Genomic DNA, 20,532 nt, shown 5'->3' with positions numbered 1-20,532 from the left:
TCAGTACTTTGTTGAAGTACCTTTGGCAGCGAGTATAGCCTTGAGTCTTCTTGGGTATGACTCTACAAGCTTGGCACACCTGTATTTGGGGAGTTTCTCCCATTCTTCTCTGAAGATCCTCTCAAGGTCTGTCAGGTTGGATGGGGAGCATCGCTGCACAGCTTTTTGATGTTAGATCGGGTTCGTCCGGGCTCTGGCTGGGCCACTCAAGAATATTTAGAGACTTGTCCCGAAGCCAGTCCTGCGTCTTCTTGGCTGTGTGCTTAGGGTTGTGGTCCTGTTGGAAGATGAACCTTTGCCCCAGTCTGAGGTCCTGAGAGCTCTGGAGCAGGTTTTCATCAAGGATCTCTCTCTACTTTGATCCGTTCATATTTCCCTCGATCCTGACTCGTCTCCCAAAAATGTCAAAAAACCTGTTTTCGCTTTGTCATCAATTTTAGAATAAGGCTGTAACGTAATAAAATGTGGAAAAAGGGAAGTGGTCTGAACACTTTCCAAATGCACTGGATGTCATATGCATTCAAGTACTTGCCAGTATTTTAGGTGAGCTTGATTTAGCTTGGGGCTTGCACTTTTGGAGCTTTTTCATTGATTCCATTGTACCAGGCAAACTGAATCAAGCACAGCTCAAGTATTTGACATATGTATTTGAGCCAGGTCTGGATGGTACGATGGGTTGATATTATAGAAAGACTATCCATGTGTGAGTCAGGTTTACTGCCATCTATTTCACATGCTGTCCTTGTTGCTGCTGTTTTTTTCCCTGTTGACGTGTCCTCTGCCGTTGTTTCCCACTTTCCTTCTTTGCTCTTTGACCTCCTGTCTGCCTTACTATCTGTGGCTCCCTGAATGAAAGGAGTACGTGACTGTGGGCCAGTTAACTCAGTTCTTTGGGATGCCGAAGGTCGAGTCCTCCCCTACCTCTCCTCTCCGGCCCCTCCAGTCAGGAGCTGGAGACCCCGCCTTCTCCTGCCTCTCCTTTCGTCACGGCTCCTCCCCCTCTCTCTCTGTTGAGGTGTGTCTGGTCTCTCGCTCTGTTTCTTCTCACCCACCTCTCCTCCACCTTTTGTTTGAAGATGCCCTGAATGCCCCCTCTACCCCAGTGGCCAAAGCTGGTTGGAATGACGTCATTACAACCAGTTTTCAATCATGTTTGTAATTGGTTGTAAACTGGTTCTATTGACGTCATTTCAACCAGTGTTTCCCCATTGAGGCACTTTTATGTTAGCATTTGCTGATATTTCAAGAAGATGAACATTGACACACACAAAAAACATAACATTTAGAAAAATATGTATATTTCTATCACTTTAACAGATCCTCTTATTTGCTCATTAATGCTTTATTTTCTTAATTCTCTTCCTCCTCCACCCCTTGCTCTGTCCACTCTGTTTTTTTCCCCTCTGCTGCCTCTTACTGTGGACTCTTAACTGCGGCCCTCCAGTATCAGCCTGAGTGCAGTAGGCCTCAAATCCCCACTCTCGATTTAGAGCAGTGGTACCAGGAGGTGATGGCTGCTGTGGAGAGCAGCCAGCTCTGCCAACCTCCCCCTCTCCCAGCTAAACCTCTCTCCACTCGCAGGCCTATGCAGGTAATTCTCAGAGGCGCTGCCTTCTCCTCCTTTCTCTTCCTCCCCTCTTCCATTGTTTCTGTTCTGTCTTCCCATGAAAATGGCTTTTCCAAGTGCATTGTGCTTTGTTGATTGATTTAATATATCAATGATGGTCTGTCTGGTCTTGCATGTCACTCATGCGTTGTGAATTCTTTGAGCACCTTCCACATGCTTTACGGTAATCTGTTAGTATGTTTTGTCAGTATTCAATCAAGCAGTAGTACCACTCATGGATGTCATTACATTGCACTGGAATATAAAATGTTCAACCTGGTTGAATCTTCAAAAATGATTCTGTATTATGTGCATTGTATTCAATTTACTACCAGGTTATACTACAGTACACACAAGCACAGCCAAAGGGTTGAGGTCAATTCCAAGTACTAAATTGACCCTAACCTGGGTATAGCCTAGACTGCAATCAATCTCCGATGATTTACTGGCACAATGAAAAGTCATAAGACCTCATACTGTATGGCCAACTGAGGTTGTGGGACAAACCACCTGCAGGTTGTGGTTACACACTGACAGTAAAGCACTTTGACACTGACTCTGTCATTACACCTGTGGGAGGAATCAGAGGACCACCAATAAAAGGGATGCTGCTGGTACTGACATAATACTCACTGTCTCTGGCTGTGTCTGATGACAGTAGTAGTAGTAGTAGCAATTAATGTTCACTCACCAAAAGTAGGTTGCTTTAGCATTTCAAAGATGTCAATCAATATGTTGGTTGAATTGAAATGTCAATAAATGTGCCTTTTTTTGAAACGCTAAAGAAACCTATTGTTTTGTATTTGTACTCTACTCTCTACTTCTCACAGCATCTCCCACCAGACAAGTTTGGAATAAGCACCACAGTTTATATTCCTCATTCTATTTAATGTAATACATGTTTTACTATGTGCGCAGTAACCGCAAAAAAAAATAGTCTACGGCGTTTTGATAGCTGATCCTGGTCCATCTTCACTCCTCCTCCCAGGTGTTCCGTTCCAAGCTGGACAGTGATGCTGGACAGACGGTACATCAACCCAAAGCAGGCTCCGGATCCCATCTGCAGTACGTAGCCACTACACTGGGACGCAACACGACCTCCAAGGTAAACCTCATCACCTCCGCTCCATCACTACTGGTTGGCTAGTAGGGTCTTCAGTGATTATGTAGTAATCAACTATTATTATTTAAGGTTCATTTGAATAGTACACATTTGCTGCTAAATCTGAATTGCAGCCTACTCAGGCCTAAAATGCATACAACCAAATGAAAATAGAAGGTACTGGTGGTGGAGGGTGGTCAAGTTCGTGGCTGGATTGTGTAGTACTCTTCTGAGGCAGCCATTTGCTGTAATCTTGTGATTTAGCTAGCTTCATCATAATAGTTCAGTTTCCATGAGAAAGGCCACAAGCACATAGGGCCCTTGTACACAATCAATTTGAAGGTACACTACATGTGGACACCTGCCAGTTGAACATCTCATTACAAAATCATGGCCATTAATATGGAGTTGGTCCACCCTTTGCTGCTATAACAACCTCCATTCTTCTGGGAAGGCTTTTCACTAGATGTTGGAACTGCCAATCATCCACAAAAGCATCAGTGCGGTCGGGCACTGATGTTGGGCGGTTAGGCCTGGCTTGCATTCAGAGTTCCAATTAATCCCAAAGGTGTTCGATGGGGTTGAGGTCAGGGTTCTGTGCATGCCAGTCAAGTTCTTCCACACCGATCTCGACAAACCATTTATTTATTTTCCTTTTTGTGTGTTTTTTCTGTGTGTGAATTTTACCCCTTTTTTCCCCCAATTCCGTGGTATCCAATTGTTTAGTAGCTACTATCTTGTCTCATCGCTACAACTCCGAAGGTTGAAAGTCATGCATCCTCCGATACACAACCCAACCAAGCCGCACTGCTTCTTAACACAGCGCGCATCCAACTCGGAAACCAGCCGCACCAATGTGTCGGAGGAAACACCGTGCACCTGGCAACCTTGGTTAGCGTGCACTGCGCCCGGCCCGCAACAGGAGTCGCTGGTGCGCGATGAGTCAAGGATATCCCTACCGGCCAAGCCCTCCTTAACCCGGACGACTCTGTGCCAATTGTGCGTCGCCCCACAGACCTCCCGGTCGGGGCCGGTTGCATCAGAGCCTGGGCGCGAACCCAGAGTCTCTGGTGGCACAGCTGGCGCTGCAGTACAGCGCCCTTAACTACTGCAACCCGGGAGGCCCGACAAACCATTTCTGTATGGACCTCGCTTTGTGCACGGGGGCATTGTCATGCTGAAACAGGAAAGGGCCTTCCCCAACAAAGTTGGAAGCACAGAATCGTCTAGAATGTCATTGTATGCTGTAGCGCTATGCCTTTTTTAAAAGGGGTATAGCCCGAACCATGAAAACAGCCCCAGACCATTATTCCTCCTCCACCAAACTTTACAGTTGGCACTATGCATTCAGGCAGGTAGCGTTCTCCTGGCATCCGCCCATATTTTGTCTGTCGGACTGCCAGATGCTAAAGCGTGATTCATCACTCCAGAGAATGCGTTTCCACTGCTGCAGAGTCCAATGGCGGCACACATTACACCACTCCAGCCGACGCTTGGCATTGCACATGGTAATGTTAGGCTTGTGTGTGGCTACGCTCGGCCATGGAAACCCATTTCATGAAGCTCCCGACGAACAGTTCTTGTGCTGACGTTGCTTCCAGAGGCAATTTGGAACTCAGTAGTGAGTGTTGCAACCGAGGACAGATGATTTGTACGCGCTTCAGCACTCGGCGGTTCCGTTCTTTGAGCTTGTGTGTCCAACCACTTCGCGGCTGAATTGTTGTTGCCCCAAGAAGTTTCCACTTCCACAATAATGGCTCTTACAGTTGACCGGGGCACCTCTAGCAGGTCAGACATTTGACAAACTGACTTGTTGGAAAGATGGCATCTTATGACGGTGCCACGTTGAAAGTCACTGGCCAATCTACTGCCAATGTTTGTCTATGGAGATTGCATGGCTGTGTGCTCGAAATAGCCGAATCCACTCATTTGAAGGGGTGTCCAGATACTTTTGTGTATATTGTGTATGTATCCTGCTCCGGTCACCTGGTGATTGATTAGACCTAGCATATGGTTACATACTGGTAAACAACGGTAGGCATGTGTTACATGATAGTATCAGATTACATTTGATAGTATTAGATTATATTGCTCACAAGAACGAGAGCTTGATGTTTTATCTGTAGCTGTTGTCATGTGTCAAAGGTTAATGCATAGCATATTCCATGTGCAACTCTGTGTTGTTGTTTGTGTCTCACTGCTTTGCTTTATCTTGGCCAGGTTGCAGTTGTAAATGAGAACTTGTTCTCAACTAGCCTACCTGGTTAAATACAGGTGAAATAATAAAATTGTTTTATGTAAGTCCCATTCACCGAATGTCTTCTTGGCCAGTCAGTGACGACCACGTTGGAAGTAAGTATTTTTGTGTAAACCTTGATGGTTTTTAATGTGTACTTCCATTGCATTGATATGTTGTTGTATGTGTTTTTAATTGTTGTTGTTTTTTCATTTACCTTTATTTAACTAGGCAAGTCCGTTAAGAACAAATTCTTATTTTCAATGACGGCCTAGGAACAGTGGGCAGAATGACAGATTTGTCAGCTCGGGGATATGAACTTGTAACCTTTCGGTTACTAGTCCAACGCTCTAACCACTAGGCTACCCTGCCGCCCCAAATTTGAATTTAATCAATCACTCTCCTTCTTTTGTGTCCTTCCAGAGCCCACTGATGGTTCCCAACAGTACAGGCAGTTTGCCACGGAACTTGGCTGCCACCATGCAGGACATAGAGACCAAGAGAGCGCTAGCCTTACAGCAGAAAGGTAACCGCCTTTTGGGAGGTTTACACCAGGCTACTCTGTCCCGTGTTCTGGTCTGAGGCAAGAGTTTCCTTCTAGGGTTCCAGCAGTAAACATCAACATGGAACTAGTATAGTTATGTGTTTAAGATGGTCCTCTCCAGGTTTCTGTTAACCACATTTGTTGTTTGTTATTTCAAGATTTCCTGTCATGCTTCAGAGAAACCACACCCTGTCCCTGTCTCCATCACCCCACTTCCCCCTCACCCAGTCTCTTCCTCCATGGTTGCGACCCCTCCCTCGCTTGCCTCCTCCAGCTCCTATTTAACCACCATGTTGTCCTGTTTGTCTCTCTGTCACCCTGTCCATCCGTTCCTCTATCCCAACCATCCCTCTCTCCATTACTGTCCTCCACTCTCTGTCACAGAGTCCTCCTTGCCTTCCACGTCTGAGTCTCCCTGCTCCACCATGGACAATCCCACAGACAGACAGATAGACAAACAGACCACTCAACCTGGGAGTGGGTTTGGTCTTGTGTTCAACTCATATAAACTCTCCCTTCTTCTCCATGTTCTTGTCTGTCTCCATCCTCCTGCTGAGAATCAACAATGCATGCGTTTGGTGGAAGCAGTGCTTTTCATCTGTCGAGGCCACCTTTTGTTCCCCTTTTAACTTTTCAGATGTTTTTAGATGTCTGTCAGTTATATCATGGATAGCGAGCATGGGTTTGAATTGAAGATGACTTGATCATGTAGTATTTGTATTTTTGCTGCTACTGTACATACGGAGGCTTTGGTGATGAGGAAACATGTTGCTGGCTGAATTGAGCTTGGGCTTTTGATAATGCCAAGTACATATATGTTGTATGTTTGATGTATGTGTGGGGCCTGGTTTCATCTGTCGCTGACCTGTGGTATCCTACTTTGCCTGTGAGTCCATGTAATCTTTAGGTTTACTGCCCCTTCATAGCTGGGTGATGATCATGACTTTTTGCTTGGCAAGTGGATATGAATCGTGTGTGTGTGTGAGAGTTGGTTAGGGGGTGAGTGTGTGTCTGCATGCTGAGAGCGCTGCCATACATCCTAGAACTGACATGATAGGGTATCGCTGGATGTGATCAAGCAACCCACAGATCAGCTCTCTCCCTCCACCCTCAGGCCAACAGGTGATCGAGGAGCAGCGGCGTCGATTGGCTGAGCTGAAGCAGCGGGCTGCAGTGGAGGCCCATTGCCAGTGGGATGCGCTCCACGGCTCTCAGACCCACCTCTACGCCCCCTCACACGCCCACGGCCCTCCCATGGTGCACCACTCCATCCTGCACCACCAGCCGCCATCGGCGGGCGAGCAGCCGTACGACACACTGAGCCTGGAGAGCTCCGACAGCATGGACACCAGCGTCTCCACAGGCAACAACTCGGCCTGCTCCCCCGACAACATGTCCAGGTCAGAAACACACACATGCATATGCTGGAACACACTCACACTGGCTCATTTCTGCCAAGGGATCTGCGACAAGTAACCACATGGGTCAAATGACTCCTCCCCACGTCCTGTCTGACTGTGAATTGTGCACCATCTGTTAAGCTGTGTCGCGTATCATTAGTCTGTCTAATAGTGACAAAAGAAGCCTGTGTGTCTGCTCAGCTGTTGTCCATCCACTGTTATCACTATTCTAGTGGATATTTAACGTACAATAGAGGGCTTTTTACACTACTGAGCAGAACTAACCCAGGTTGTCTGTCCTGAGCTGGCGTGCTGGACCATGCGGAAAAGGTCGATGTGTAAAGTATCCGAGGCAGAACAGTTTGGTTTCAGTCGACACGATAGTGTGAAAAATTGAAAATATTTCTCTAAATCTAGTTCAAACATGCCGTCTTTATCACAGTCAAAAGGAATTCCCAGTTCATACAGAACTCGTCAAGTTTGTTGTCGTGCATGAATTATCGCCGACCATAATAATTAGCGAAACGCTCTTCCGTAAACACATGCCAGAGACTGTTTGCTGAACACTGCCTTCCTCCCAAATAATTTATTCACCATATTTTATGATCCTGGCTTAGGTGATCACACTGGGTTGTGCCCAAATGGCTCCCTATTCCTTATATAGTGCACTACAAATGACCAGAGCCTATGAGCTTTGGTCAAAAGTAGTGCACTATATAGGGAATAGGGTGATATTTGGGATGCAGGACTGGATACATGTGTAGGCTACAGCAGATGGGATGTTCCCTTTACTGTCTGTGATTGGTTAAAAGTCAACATTTGTATTTTGGCCAGTTAAACATTTGGGTGGGTGACTGCTGAAATATAGTCAAATGACTAGTTAAAGACACTGCACAGATAGTGGTTGCTCTGAGCCAGTTGATATGAAAGGTAGGGTGTGTGTGGTCGCACATAGACAAGACAGATGTGTCCATTCCCTTTGCACCTGGTGAAAGCACAGCTGTTTCTCCACTTTAAAACAGGACATCAAAGATTGCTTGTAATCATCAGGCCTAAGCACTCATTAGGGTTGTGTTCAGTAGGCAGGAAATGGAAAATAAACTGTCCAAAGCGGAGTGAAGAGGGGAGGTTACTATCTGGACATGTCCAATGAGAAACAGTCATTCGTTTTCTGTTGCAAAACGTTTTAGAATGTTGACCTTAATGAACACAACCTTGCACCACCTGGCCAAGATGGGACATTTCCAGTGTATACAGCATTGAATCTCTAAACAGTTACACATTTCATGACCCATTTTATAACACTCGTGATAGTTAATAACTGTTTGTGGCAGTTAGTGTCCACATAGTAAGCTACTGTTTTTATGACCAGTGATGAACGGTGTTTTAGGACTTACTTGGTTCCTATGTAATAAGCTTGATGATCTTTATCCATTTTGGGGGTGTTTTTTCAGAACGGGACACAGTTTTAGGACTTAAGAGTATTAATACACTGTAACCCATAAATATATTGAATGATGGATGTCATTGCTATTTGAGATGTATCTCTGTGTCTGGTTTGCAGTGCCAGTGGGATGGATGCGCTGAAGATCGAGGAGATGGAGAAGATGCTGAAGGAAGCCCACCTAGAGAAGGCCAGGCTCATAGAATCCAGAGTAAGACACTACCTCACATGCCATGGCTAGCTTCCTATCAGATCCCATACTGATGTCTTACTTCCGTGTTCTAGCCAGATTAGGACTGGCCACCCCTCAGAGCCTGATTCCTCTGTTTCTTCCCAGTTTCCTGCATTCTTTCCTGTGCCTCTGCATTGCCTGGTCTTTGAGGTTTTAGAATGGGTATCTGTAAAGTACTTTGTGACAACTGCTGATGTAAAAAGGGCCTATGCTCATGATCTTTTTCCACCTTCTCTCCAGGAGCGAGAGAGCCATGCCCGTAGGCAGATGCTGGAGGAGGAGAGGAGGCGGCGCGAGGAGGCTGAGAAGAGGCTGCAGGACGAGACGGTGCACAGGCAGCAGCTGGTGGACAAGGAGGTGAAGATGAGGAGCAAGAACTTCTCCCAGGTGAGCCTGAGGCCCAATAACACAAATCCAAACAAAAAGAATATACAGTTTGAGATCTCTCTCTCATCCTGTTAGTCGTACAGGCTTTTGAAACACTCGTTACAAGTTTGTTTCCTCCTTTCCTCAGGCCCGTCCTATGACTCGTTACCTGCCCATCCGCAAGGAGGAGTTTGACCTGCGCTCCCACATCGAGTCATCCGGCCACAACGTAGAGACCTCTCACCACGTGATCCTCACAGACAAGATGTGTAAGGGTTACCTGGTCAAGATGGGCGGCAAGATCAAGTCGTGGAAGAAACGCTGGTTTGTCTTCGACCGCCTCAAAAGGACCTTCTCCTATTACGTTGGTAAGGAAAATGCTGCCATTTATATACAAACACATTAGTGCGCTGTTAATGCTCGGATCGAGCCAATGGGAGATACAGTAGATGGCATATTCATACCCTTTGACCTTAATGTAGACTGTATTTGTGAAAGGTGGTGTAAATGAGTTTGATAGAGATGAGCATTAGGATACAGAAGGGAAATACACATTTGTGGGTAGCGCTTTGGTAGCAGGCTTTAGATACAGTAATATGCTAATTATAAAATAATTATTCAATTTAAAATTGCAACTACTTTTCCTAGAAAGTTACGGTTGTATTATTTTTCTGTAGCAAGGATCTAGTGCAGTTTATGCCTGAAGGTGAAGGGGGCATAAAGTTACCCCTGGTTGTGTTTTTGTAGTGGTTGATGAAATGAGCTGCTATATTTTACCATAAGGGTAGAATTTTGAAATCAGGGGCTCTATTCAATCTGCGATTTATAAATTAAAGGTAATTTCTGAATTAAGCAGACATTCCGTGTTTACTGTGAATGCAGTCTCCACTAAAGGGGGAATATTGCCCCTTTACACTACATATAGTATATTCCATGACTCTCTCTGTCTCTAGGAATCGCAAATGTGAGATTTTTACCCAAGCATTTTGTCATGTTAATTTACTCAACAGACAAGCACGAGACCAAACTGAAAGGAGTCATTTATTTCCAGGCCATTGAAGAGGTCTATTACGATCACCTGCGTAGCGCCACGAAGGTACTTTCTACCCAACACTGAGAAATCTTTATACGGAACCAAATGAAATCTTCTATAATCACTTTTCTTTTTATACTTTCACTGTACTGATGCAATATTTCTCTGTTTAGTTTTACACATTTTGCTTCTTCCACACTTTCATTTCTCTTCACTCTTTTGCTTTTACTGACTGGTTTCACAGAAAAGATTTTAACCTCAATTTGACCAATGGTACCACTTGTCTCAGTGAACTCACCCATTGCTTGTTTTCTGCCCTCTTTACCCAAGTGAGTGTTTGGTTGTTTACACAGAAGTGTATCATGTGGATTAAGGATTTGTGTCAGCTCTACATATTCCATTGAATACCCACCAGGGGTGTGATCATGCATGTTTAATACAAGACAGAATGAAAACCCACAGCCATTACAGAACAATGCACCTCTGGATCCTCACATTCCTCTTTAGTTCCTGCATTGGAGTTGTTTGCCAAAGCAAGCCTTAGTGATAATTCCCTTCCTCTGTGGAATTGGTTGTTTGAATCTGTCCCTTCAATTAAAACAGACCAAATATGGGTGGATTATCCAGGTGTGTGTATATAGCTTATGAACTCTAAGTGCATGTGTGCAACTGTAAAATGTGCATTATGGTATGTGGACTGTCCTGCATCCTGTTTTGACTGTCTGCTCCTGCCTTAGTTCCAAAGAGAGGCGTGTGTGTGGTGGAGCAGCGTAAGGCTGAATTCTTATTAACAGGTGCAGTAGTGTGACTGTTGGCATAGACGCCCCATTGTCCATCGAGACAATCAGTTGTTGAAAAAAAGATATGGGCAAATGTAATACAGGTTTTGGGGTTGTTTAAGATATTTGATTGTAGTGCACCCATTGTACTAATTCATTTATTTGCAACCAAGCTCTAGTACTGTAGTTGAATCGGAGACAATGTAACCTTTAACCTACTGTTCTTAACTGACTTGCCTAGTTAACTGCCTGTTCAGGGGCAGAACAGATTTGTACCTGCAACCTTTGTTACTAGTCCAACGCTCTAACCGAGTCATTAAATGACCAAGTCATCTCCATATTACTGACCTTTTGACCTCTCTCTCCCCTGCAATCCCAGAGCCCCAATCCCTCGTTGACCTTCTGTGTGAAGACTCACGACAGACTCTACTACATGGTGGCTTCTGCCCCGGAGGCCATGAGGATATGGATGGATGTTATAGTAACTGGAGCAGAGGGCTACACGCAGTTCATGAACTAAGAGGAGACTTGTGTACGGTGGCCTAGCAGTGAAACGATCACAAGGAGACTGCTGGGACACTTCAATAGACTCAGGCCTTATCCCTCCCAGTATTGGGAAATTGCCTTTTGTTAAGTTCATTGTATCTATTTTTAAATCACTTTACAATAGACGTTTTTCTACTTGCTTCTGCCCGCAGATTGAAAAAGACTGTATATAACCAATGTCAGACTTTCTGCTCAATAGCCTTTATTTTTGCCAAATTGAGTGTTACAGGCTCTTGCTTGGGAGGCCTACTTTGTGTATCCGTGTCTAATAGTTCACTTTTTTTATAGGAGAATAAACCTAATTGAAACCAGTGAGGAAGATGTACTGCTGAACTAGATTCCACTAATGTTGCCAAGTCCTGATGACAGCCATTCCACTGAGACCAAACAGTACAATAATGCTAATCATTCTGTGCCTTGAGGTCATAATCCTAGTCGGTTATTGTCACTGAACAGTAAGTTCCAGCCCCCCTGTAGATCTGATTGGATAGGTGGTGACGCCAGGTCAAATTGCTTCAGCTTTAGAATGTCATGATCTGGTAGCTTGACATTGTAAAGGATTCTTAATGTGTTTAGGTTTATAGTACCTCAGGCAGGTTAACCATGTCACTCAAGTGTGAGAAAAGACCTTGATATATTTTCCCCACACCGAAATGGGTATAACCAAATGTTCAGTGTTAGAAAAAGGTTTTATACTGTAAAATGTCACTCATTCAACCAGTATTGTACAGAAATACATTTCAAAAGAAGTCTAATGGCCAAGACACTTCAGTTAACATCTAGTCTCCCGCACTGTAGAACATAGCTCCCATATGTTGACTGTACACTTTCATGTATGGATTCTCAATTCAGATCTATTAAACCAGACGAACATTTGTTTTGAATCCATAGCATGGTTTTATTAACGTATCACTTTAGCAGGATTACAACAGAAGTCGAGGTAAAATCTTAAGGCCCAGTTATTCAATTGTGTTCACTTAATGTTAAACAGATGACAAGTTGGTCAATGTGTAACCAGGAACTGTAAGCACCAAATAGAACCCCTCCATTTTATGAACTCTGCCTAAAAAAAACAAACATGCTTCCTAAATAGGAAAGCAATTGGCTGAGCCCAGGTCCAGTCAGCTTGATCGGCTGTCTGTCACACTTCATTGACGATCACCTGTGAAAATGACAATCAATAGATTATTCCCTGCTTTGCCTAGGATTTTACTCCCTATAAAAAAAAAACAGCTTAACTGACAAATGTAGATACTTTAATTTCACAAACTGAAATTTGTCATATTAGAAATGTAGTTTTATGTACCTACTCTGCACACGGGGAGCTGTATTCACTCACAGCTTCATCACCTGAGAACAGAAAAGAGGAACGCAGAGGTCAGTTCATTTATAATGATAATTAATTCCCACAGCAGGGGTGAACAAATGGGCCCATACTGGTGATGTCTTGTTTCCTTTCAATGAACCGGAGTTATGTACGTAACCTTGACACGTATGCCAGTAGCAAATATTTCAGAGAATGGGGTGGTTTGGAAACTGGTATTCCATTAGACAATAAAAACATTTTTTTAAAGCATCCCTTTGTTTATCAAAGATTAGTAAGAGTTAACACTTTCCTATGCTTCTGGAATGGTCGTTAATACACTAACAGCTTACAGACAGCGTGAATGCGCCGGAGGCATGAGGCCAAGGCAATAAATTGCAATGTCCGTACTGTGAGACGCCTAAGACAGGACGGACAGCTAATCATCCTCGTAGTGGCAGACCACGTGTAACACCTGCACAGGATCGGTATGGCAACAACTGCCCAAGTTACACCAGGAACGCACAATCCCTCCATCAGTGCTCAGACTGTCCGCAATAGGCTGGACTGAAGTCTTGTAGGCCTGTTTTTAAGGCAGGTCGTCAGACATCACCGGCAACAACGTCGCCTATGGGCGCAAACCATCGCTGGACCAGCCAGGACAAGCAAAAAGTGCTCTTCACTGACGAGTAGCGGTTCTGTCTCACCAGGGGTGATGGTCAGATTCGCGTTTATCGTCGAAAGAAGGAGCGTTACGCCGAGACCTGTACTCTTGCGCAGGATCGAGTCGGCGGTGTGTCACAGCATCGTCGGACATGCCTGCAATGACAAGCTCTCTCAACAATGCTGTGCGTTACAGGAAGACATCCTCCCTCATGTGGTACCCTTCCTGCAGGCTCATCTTAGCATGACAATACCACCAGCCATACTGCTCGTTCTGTGCGTGTTATGCCATGGCCAGTGAAGAGCCCGGATCTCAATCCTATTGAGCACGTCTGGGACCTGTTGGATCGGAGGGCGAGGGCCATTCCCACCAGAAGTGTCCGGGAACTTGCAGGTGCCTTGGTGGAGTAACATGTTCATACAAATATTTAAACAACTAAGTTTACTGAAAACAAATGCAGTTGACAGTGAGGACATTTTTTTTGCTGAGTTTATATTACATCACAGTGCATTTCTAGTAAAAGCTAACAAGTTGACACTTATGGTCTAATCCAAGGGGTGTCACTCATTTAATGGAGGGCCTCATCTGCTGGATTTAGTTTCTCTCAATTAAGTCGTAGACAACCAGGTGAGGGGACTTCCTTACTAATTTCATCCCCCTCCTCTCCCCTGGAACTATTCCCCAGGTCGTTGCTGCAAATAAATAGGTCACCTTAATTCAAACAGTTACAAGGGCGGAGCAAAAACTCCCACTCGGCCCTCTGGAATGGGTTTGACACACGGTCTAATATCTAGTTGAGTGTTCATCTTTTTCCATTTGAGAAAGAGTATCAGTTTATGATAACCCTTGGGGATCATAATGTTTTCTGCGAATGAAATCACTTAAGGTTGCAGAATTACAGGAAACTTAAATACCCTGGTATTCCATAAATCCTGATTGGAGGATAATGATATCCTGCTTATTCTCCCTTTTCTGTGAATCCTCCAGTCGGGATTTTGGGAAAACCACGTCATTTATTTAAAGTTCTTGGCAACCCTACACATTTCACTGTGTTAGATGGAATTCTTACTTGTCTGGTAGTAGTCATACACTTTCACCACAGCTGGTTTCAGATTCCTCACAGGCACATCCTCCTCTATGGCCAGGCTGTACGTCTTCGTTTCCTTCTGCTTGAGCTGGAAGAAAAGGAATAATACATTTGACATTGCAGTTCAATGTTATAGATTCACATAGTGTTACTGTGTAAAACCTCCACTACAGTCTTACTTTGATGTTACTGTTCAAGTTAAATCTAGTGTGTAGATGCAAATGAGACCACATCCAACTAGGTTCTGTAACCGATAAAGACAGCCCCGTTTAGATGCAACATTCATTATTCATGTTCCTACCCCATCTAGGTAGATGATGACATGTCCTTCCTCCAGGTCAACACGTTTGACAGTGGGGTCATTTTGCAACTGGAAGAACAGAACACAGGATAAGATCGTGTCAGACAGTTCAACTGATACGTTCGAAGGACAAATACAGGCATTACAATTACAGACACCATTATCATGTTATACATCAACTAATCCTCAAGGGGATATACTTAGGGCCAGGAGTGTTCCCTAAACTGGTAACTCCTGGCCCTGATTAAAGGGTGTTCCCCTCAACTGAGGTTCTCTTATTGACTCACAGGCCCGAGGGAGGACTTGTCCAGGACGAAGCCGGAGAGAAGCTTGACATTGATGATCACCATGTTGGTCTCCTCTCGCCGACCGTTGTACCTGTCAGTCACACAGTCAGATGAAGGATGGATATTATCTTAAAGGTGCAAATATGCAGGAATCGCTCTGCCATTTCCTGATAGCTTAAGCTAACTAGTAGAATTTTAGCAAAGTTAGTGACGAAACAAGAAAATCATTGGACCATCTAAACCGCTTTGAAATATATTTTCAGTAACCAAACAGGTTTTATTTTATGCCTTTCAAAACCGAAAGTAAAAGATGAAAACGATACTTAATGGGAAGCACAGAACAGATCTAGCACTTCTTCGACTTGCTGTCAATGAGAACGACAGATCTATAACTAATTTCTACATGAATTTGGTCAGGTCGCCGAAAAAGTTAGTGCAGCTTTAAACACGCATTTTAAAATGCATCTACACACTGGTGGTTCAGTCATTATTTTCAGCTGCTATTTCAAGGGTAAAAGGAATACCACTGTACCTGACAGCCACAGACACGATCAGAGATTTCTTGGTGCCGTCACATTTCCCAAGCGTCTCTGTTGAGATGTTGAAAGCAGAGAAGTCAGGAGGAGGGGGAATATTGTAGTGCATGGCGATCTGAAAAGACAGACGATATTACTGAGATGCATGAAATCAACACACATTTCAATGAACAGCACAATTGCATTTCCATTAATGCTGAAATTCTAGGGTTGAAATGTTAGCACACTGTTGCACAAAAACTCTACTGAACACAAACCAGATACTCAGTACATGCAGTACTGAGAGGCAGCAAAGGGGAAAACGACTGGAGCCTGACCTGCACAAACACGCAGCTCTTGCCCTGTGCCTTGATCTTGTAGTCCCCAGGGACCTCCCTCAGCTGCTCCTCCTGATAGAGCAGCCTGTTGTTCTGATTCACAGTAAACTTCATCTTCAGGCCGCCGGCCGAGCTCACACTGACTGTACTGGCGCCCTCTGGACGGAAGGTGGCAGCACTGTACTTGGCCAGGGCCTGCAGTGCTACCACTGTGTCCTGGTGACAGGGCAGGGGGGAATCAAATTCAGCACAACAATTCAAGGAAATCCATGTGTTGTGAAATGATTGTAAAGGCTTTAATACAAATGTCCAATTTGCTACATTTCATATACAAATAAGGATTTGGTGTGATCCATGTACTAACAGTAGGATCTATTGGCAAAGGAGTTGCTAGAGTGAATAAATGTCTACCAGACCAATAGAGTACCTGTGTGGAGGCGAATCCTCCGTAGGGGTTCTGCTGCAGGGCCAGCCATCGGACGATGCCAATGGAGTATTCCAGCCCAAAGCCTGGCATGGTGGGACCGGAGAGCAGCGCCAGCAGCACATAGGATGTCATCTCCACCTCCAGAGAGTCAGTCTTTGTCCCAGAAGCCTCTGCTCTCTCCCAGTGACGATTGCCACCTGTGGGAATTTTCATTGTCAGTTTCCCAGCAGTCAGAAAGGTAGAGAGACATTTTCACAAAGAGACAAGACATACCGGAGGTAGCAGCTATCTTGTCCAGGTGGGTGATGAGCTTGACCCTCATGTCCTGGTTTTGGGCCAGGGTGAAGGTGTAAGATAGCAGGGCTATGGTGTAGGTGTTCTCCAGCTTGTCAGACACTGCTGCCTTCAGACACATCAGACTCTTCTCCACCATGGGGTCCTGACACACCCACAGACAACAGGATTGTGTTTATTCGGCACCAAACAGAGGAACACTGATTGAAATTAGGGAATATCTGGACCAATAGAAATGGGTTGTCCATTGCGCTCCCTAATGAATACAACGCAGCCCTTTTATCACGTTTTTAATACAGGTATGAGTACTGAATGTTAGCAATATAAATATATTAACTAGTGAATACTATGTATAGTGAGCTTGAGGCTTTGCAGAGAAGAATTGGACAAAAACATATGGATTTTCCCCCATTCTTCTCTGCAGATCCTCTCAAGCTCTGTCAGGTTGGTTGGAGAGTGTTGCTGCACAGCTATTTTCAGGTCTCTCCAGATGCAAAACAGTCGGCGGTCCTGAGCACTCTGGAGTAGGTTTTCATCAAGGACCTCTGTACTTTGCTCCGTTCATCTTTGCCTTGATCCTGACTAGTCTCCCAGTCCCTGCTACTGAAAAACACCCCCACCATGCTTCACTGTAGAGATGTTGCCAGGTTTCCTACAGACATGGCCCTTTGCATTCAGGCCAAAGAGTTCAGTCAGACCAGAGAATCTTGTTTCTCATGGTCTGAGAGTCTTTTCGCAAACCCCAAGTGGGCTGTTATCTGCCTTTTACTGAGGAGTGGCTTCCATCTGGACACTCTACCATAAAGGCTTGATTGGTGGAGTGCTGCAGAGATGGTTGTCCTTCTGGAAGGTTCTCCCATCTCCACAGAGGAACTCCAGAAATCTGTCAGACTGACCGTCAGGTTCTTGGTCACCGCTGACCAAGGCCCTTCTCCCCCGATTTCTCAGTTTGGCTAGGCGGCCAGCTCTAGGAAGAGTCTTTGTGGTTACAAACTTTTCCAATTTAAGAATGATGGCAGCCACTGTTCTTGGGGACCTTCAATGCTACAGAAATGTGTTGGAACCCTTCCCCAGATCTGTGCCTCGACACAATCTGTCTCGGAGCTCAATGGACAATTCCTTCAACCTCACAGCTTGGTTTTTGCTCTGGCATGCACTGTCAACTGTGGGACATATATATATAACACACAGGTGTGCACCTTTCCAAATCAAGTCCAATCAATTGAATTTACCACAAGTGGACTCCAATCAACTTGTATAAACACCTCAAGAATGATCAATGGAAACAGGATGCACCTGAGCTCAATCTCAAGTCTTATTGCAGAAGATCTGAATACTTGTGTAAATAAGGAATCTGTTTTTTTATTTTCAATACATTTGCAAACATTTCTACAAACCCATTTTCGCTTTGTCTTTATGGTGTATTGTGTGTAGATCGCTGAGGATTTAAAAAATGTTAAGGCTAATGTAACAATTCTGATTACTTTTCCAGAAGGAACTGTATATTTTGGGATGTTTAACAAATTAAATATATGGCAAGTGAGGCGTTGTGTGGGTGATATCGTCTTACTTAGAATTGTGTGAAGTAGTTGGACGGCTAAGCAGAAATATCCACTAGGGACGTTCATGTTTTGATAAAAGCACCAAATGTGGCCTTGTTATTCAATAAGATTTTTTAAATACTTGGATATGAAAGAGGTGATAACTCACAGAAGTGTTGCCATCCAGCTCCAGCAGTGCAGCGGTGATGTAGGCAGTGAGTGACACTTGATCCCCAACACCTCCCTATGACAGCAAATGATGCCAGTAAACTTCATACAGTACTCCAAGGTGTTAGTTTCAAAGTCACATTGATATCAGGTAAAAACATTGCACTGTTTAACACATTCACATAATGGTGCACAAAGATAAAAAAAACAGGGGGCAAAAAAAACTATCGTTTTGGAGATGCACAAATGCTGTCGGGACTAGTCAGACTGAGGTCCCTTTAGGGAGGTGGTGTGTTCTCAGGACCGGCTAAAACATGCTTGGGATTCTTGTGCTCAGTATGTGCTCCTTTGGGGCACACGTGGGGTCCTAAGGTCCTCCTGAACAGTACATTTTGCTACAAGTCAGTGCAATATGATGTAAAGTATTCATATTTGATGTTAGACTATGTATTATCAAGTCTTTTGTTTGTTAGTCATCTAGGATTTTATGCAGACTCCACCATTGCACTCTAAATAGAAGGGGACACTTGCACCAGAACCTCCTGCTGAATCTCTGCCCATAACGTTACCTTCTCACATTTGGTGGCAGCAGAATAATACTCTTATTACCCACTGAGGTCTGACTCCTCTTTACCTTCATGCCGTTATGGAAGAGTTTCCCCACTGACGCGATGCAGCCATCCGTCTGCTGGTGACTGGCCAACCAGGCCTTGGCCTGGGCAATGTGGGCGGGGTCCACAAAGATGTAGGGCTTGGCCCCTCCAAAAGACTTCAGCACAAAGGAGGTGAGCCTGAGTGGACACAGGTCAGATGTCATGAGCCTTGCCTAAACTATGAATCATAGACTCTAGATAACAGAAGCTAGTAGCCATACGGTGTGTGCTGAAGCCAACTATATTTGCGATAGCACATACTAGTATGGATTTGAGACCATCACATTCTTACCTTGATAACATACTGCAACCCCCTATAATCTAATGTCATTTTCATGACTTAAAAAAAAGAGAAGTAAATTGAGGAATAATGTAAGAGAAGGTATTAGGACTGTGGACAATTGAACTGACCACGTGTTTCCAGACTCATCGCTCTTCCCAAAGGCACTGTAGGAGCCATCGTCATGCTTGTAGTTGAGCTCTCTCTGGTAGCCTGCAACACAAATGGCCAAGTGAACAAAGACACTCCTTCTAGGGACTTGTACTGTATGTGGAAGGTGACGTTAACTGGTTCAGAGCCAAATATATACAACAGGTTGTTGCTAGTCAGAGGTGAGATGCACACAGGACCAGACAGCTTATTTAAAAAGTACAAGGCTTACTGCAAATGATATTGTCATATCCCAGGGCATGCTACGTGTGCCATTAAACATTTCATTAACCGTTGCAGTCCATGTCACCAGGGTTGTGTCCAGTAAGAAGATTGTAATTTTTAGGCTGTAACTGAACAGGTCTGATAATAATTGCTTGGTTTTCATTGCAACACATGTTGTGCCTTACTGAACTGGATCCAGCTCACTCACCACTGTCTAGGAAGCCTGTGGCCCTGGTCTGGATCTCCTTGGTGAGCTGCCTGGTGCTTTGCAGGTAGTTGAGGATGTAGATGTTGGGAGCAAAAAGCACCATGTTCTGCTCTCCACAGCCATAGGGCATCTGCAACAGGCTGTCCAGGTTCTTCATGGCCCGACCCATCAGGTCACCTGGTGAAAGAGACCAACCATTGAGACAATCGCAGTGGATAGTCGACCAGCAGAGCCCCATTTCTTACCTTAACCATAAAAATAACCAATGCTTATCCTGATCCTCACCCATAACCTTAAGGCAATCATAGATCTGCAGGTGGAATATCCACATCCATGAATAGAGGGATGAAAAATCCTTGCCTACACTTCATCTGCACCAAAATGGAAAACATATCCTGAAAATGTTATAAAACTTTAAATAATTAGGTGTGAAAATTCAGCAAAACAGATGGATAATTCTCACCCAGTACTGAGATGGAGGCCTTGGCAGAGCCCTCCACAAACACCTTAGGCAGCTTCAGAGAGATGTCCTTCTCCACTGGGCCCTCTGGTGACGCGGGACAGATAAACGAGACAGACCGAGTGACTTGAGAACCGTTTTAACCAATTAAAAAGTATCTGTCATCTAAACCACAAAAAATGCACGTCAACTTAATCATCGGGGTAATTATGAGAACGTATGACTGATAGACGTCAGGAGATTACCTGCAGGGCAGAGCAGAGCGTTGTGGCTGACCGTCTCCTGGGTTCCCTCAGCCTGATAGCGGGAAAGGGAAACGGCACCAAAATAAATGTAAAACATT

The 20,532-nt window shown here is 44.6% G+C and overlaps 2 protein-coding genes across 18 annotated transcripts in view; one reads left to right on the top strand and one right to left on the bottom strand.

Annotated features, from left to right (window-relative positions):
- Positions 1-12,172, top strand: part of LOC115141261 (pleckstrin homology-like domain family B member 1) — a 109,114-nt gene extending 96,942 nt beyond the window's left edge. For 13 of the 16 annotated variants that reach the window (XM_065000288.1, XM_065000282.1, XM_065000281.1 and 10 more), the window contains 11 exons: positions 857-1,015; positions 1,445-1,591; positions 2,595-2,711; positions 5,368-5,470; positions 5,873-5,965; positions 6,603-6,888; positions 8,453-8,543; positions 8,805-8,951; positions 9,079-9,298; positions 9,941-10,026; positions 11,122-12,172. In XM_065000288.1, the coding sequence (XP_064856360.1) occupies positions 857-1,015; positions 1,445-1,591; positions 2,595-2,711; positions 5,368-5,470; positions 5,873-5,965; positions 6,603-6,888; positions 8,453-8,543; positions 8,805-8,951; positions 9,079-9,298; positions 9,941-10,026; positions 11,122-11,262 (1,590 nt within the window). In that variant the 3' untranslated portion in view covers positions 11,263-12,172. The remainder of the gene's footprint in view (positions 1-856; positions 1,016-1,444; positions 1,592-2,594; positions 2,712-5,367; positions 5,471-5,872; positions 5,966-6,602; positions 6,889-8,452; positions 8,544-8,804; positions 8,952-9,078; positions 9,299-9,940; positions 10,027-11,121) is intronic. The other 3 variants (XM_065000289.1, XM_065000285.1, XM_065000292.1) reach the window with 2 other exon arrangements.
- LOC115141711 (alpha-2-macroglobulin-like) lies at positions 12,169-20,495 on the bottom strand. 2 transcript variants are annotated; one of them, XM_065000295.1, is made up of 15 exons: positions 20,435-20,495; positions 20,193-20,276; positions 19,730-19,906; positions 19,278-19,359; positions 18,848-19,004; positions 18,215-18,289; positions 16,484-16,649; positions 16,211-16,407; positions 15,784-15,999; positions 15,463-15,581; positions 14,931-15,021; positions 14,644-14,712; positions 14,325-14,430; positions 12,599-12,638; positions 12,169-12,450 (listed from the first exon to the last, which is right to left on the bottom strand). In XM_065000295.1, the coding sequence occupies exons 3-15, from the start codon at positions 19,896-19,898 to the stop codon at positions 12,447-12,449; spliced, it is 1,491 nt and encodes a 496-aa protein (XP_064856367.1). In that variant the 5' UTR covers positions 19,899-19,906; positions 20,193-20,276; positions 20,435-20,495; the 3' UTR covers positions 12,169-12,446. The 2 variants fall into 2 exon arrangements, with proteins under 2 accessions (XP_064856367.1, XP_029536717.2); XM_029680857.2 differs by lacking the exon at positions 20,435-20,495 and having other exon boundaries at positions 12,595-12,638; positions 20,193-20,270.
- Positions 20,496-20,532: the final 37 nt, after the last annotated feature.

Source organism: Oncorhynchus nerka, linkage group LG14, assembly GCF_034236695.1.
Source record: "Oncorhynchus nerka isolate Pitt River linkage group LG14, Oner_Uvic_2.0, whole genome shotgun sequence".
Classification (NCBI taxonomy): domain Eukaryota; kingdom Metazoa; phylum Chordata; class Actinopteri; order Salmoniformes; family Salmonidae; genus Oncorhynchus; species Oncorhynchus nerka.
This window is presented reverse-complemented; position numbering and strand designations above follow the sequence as displayed.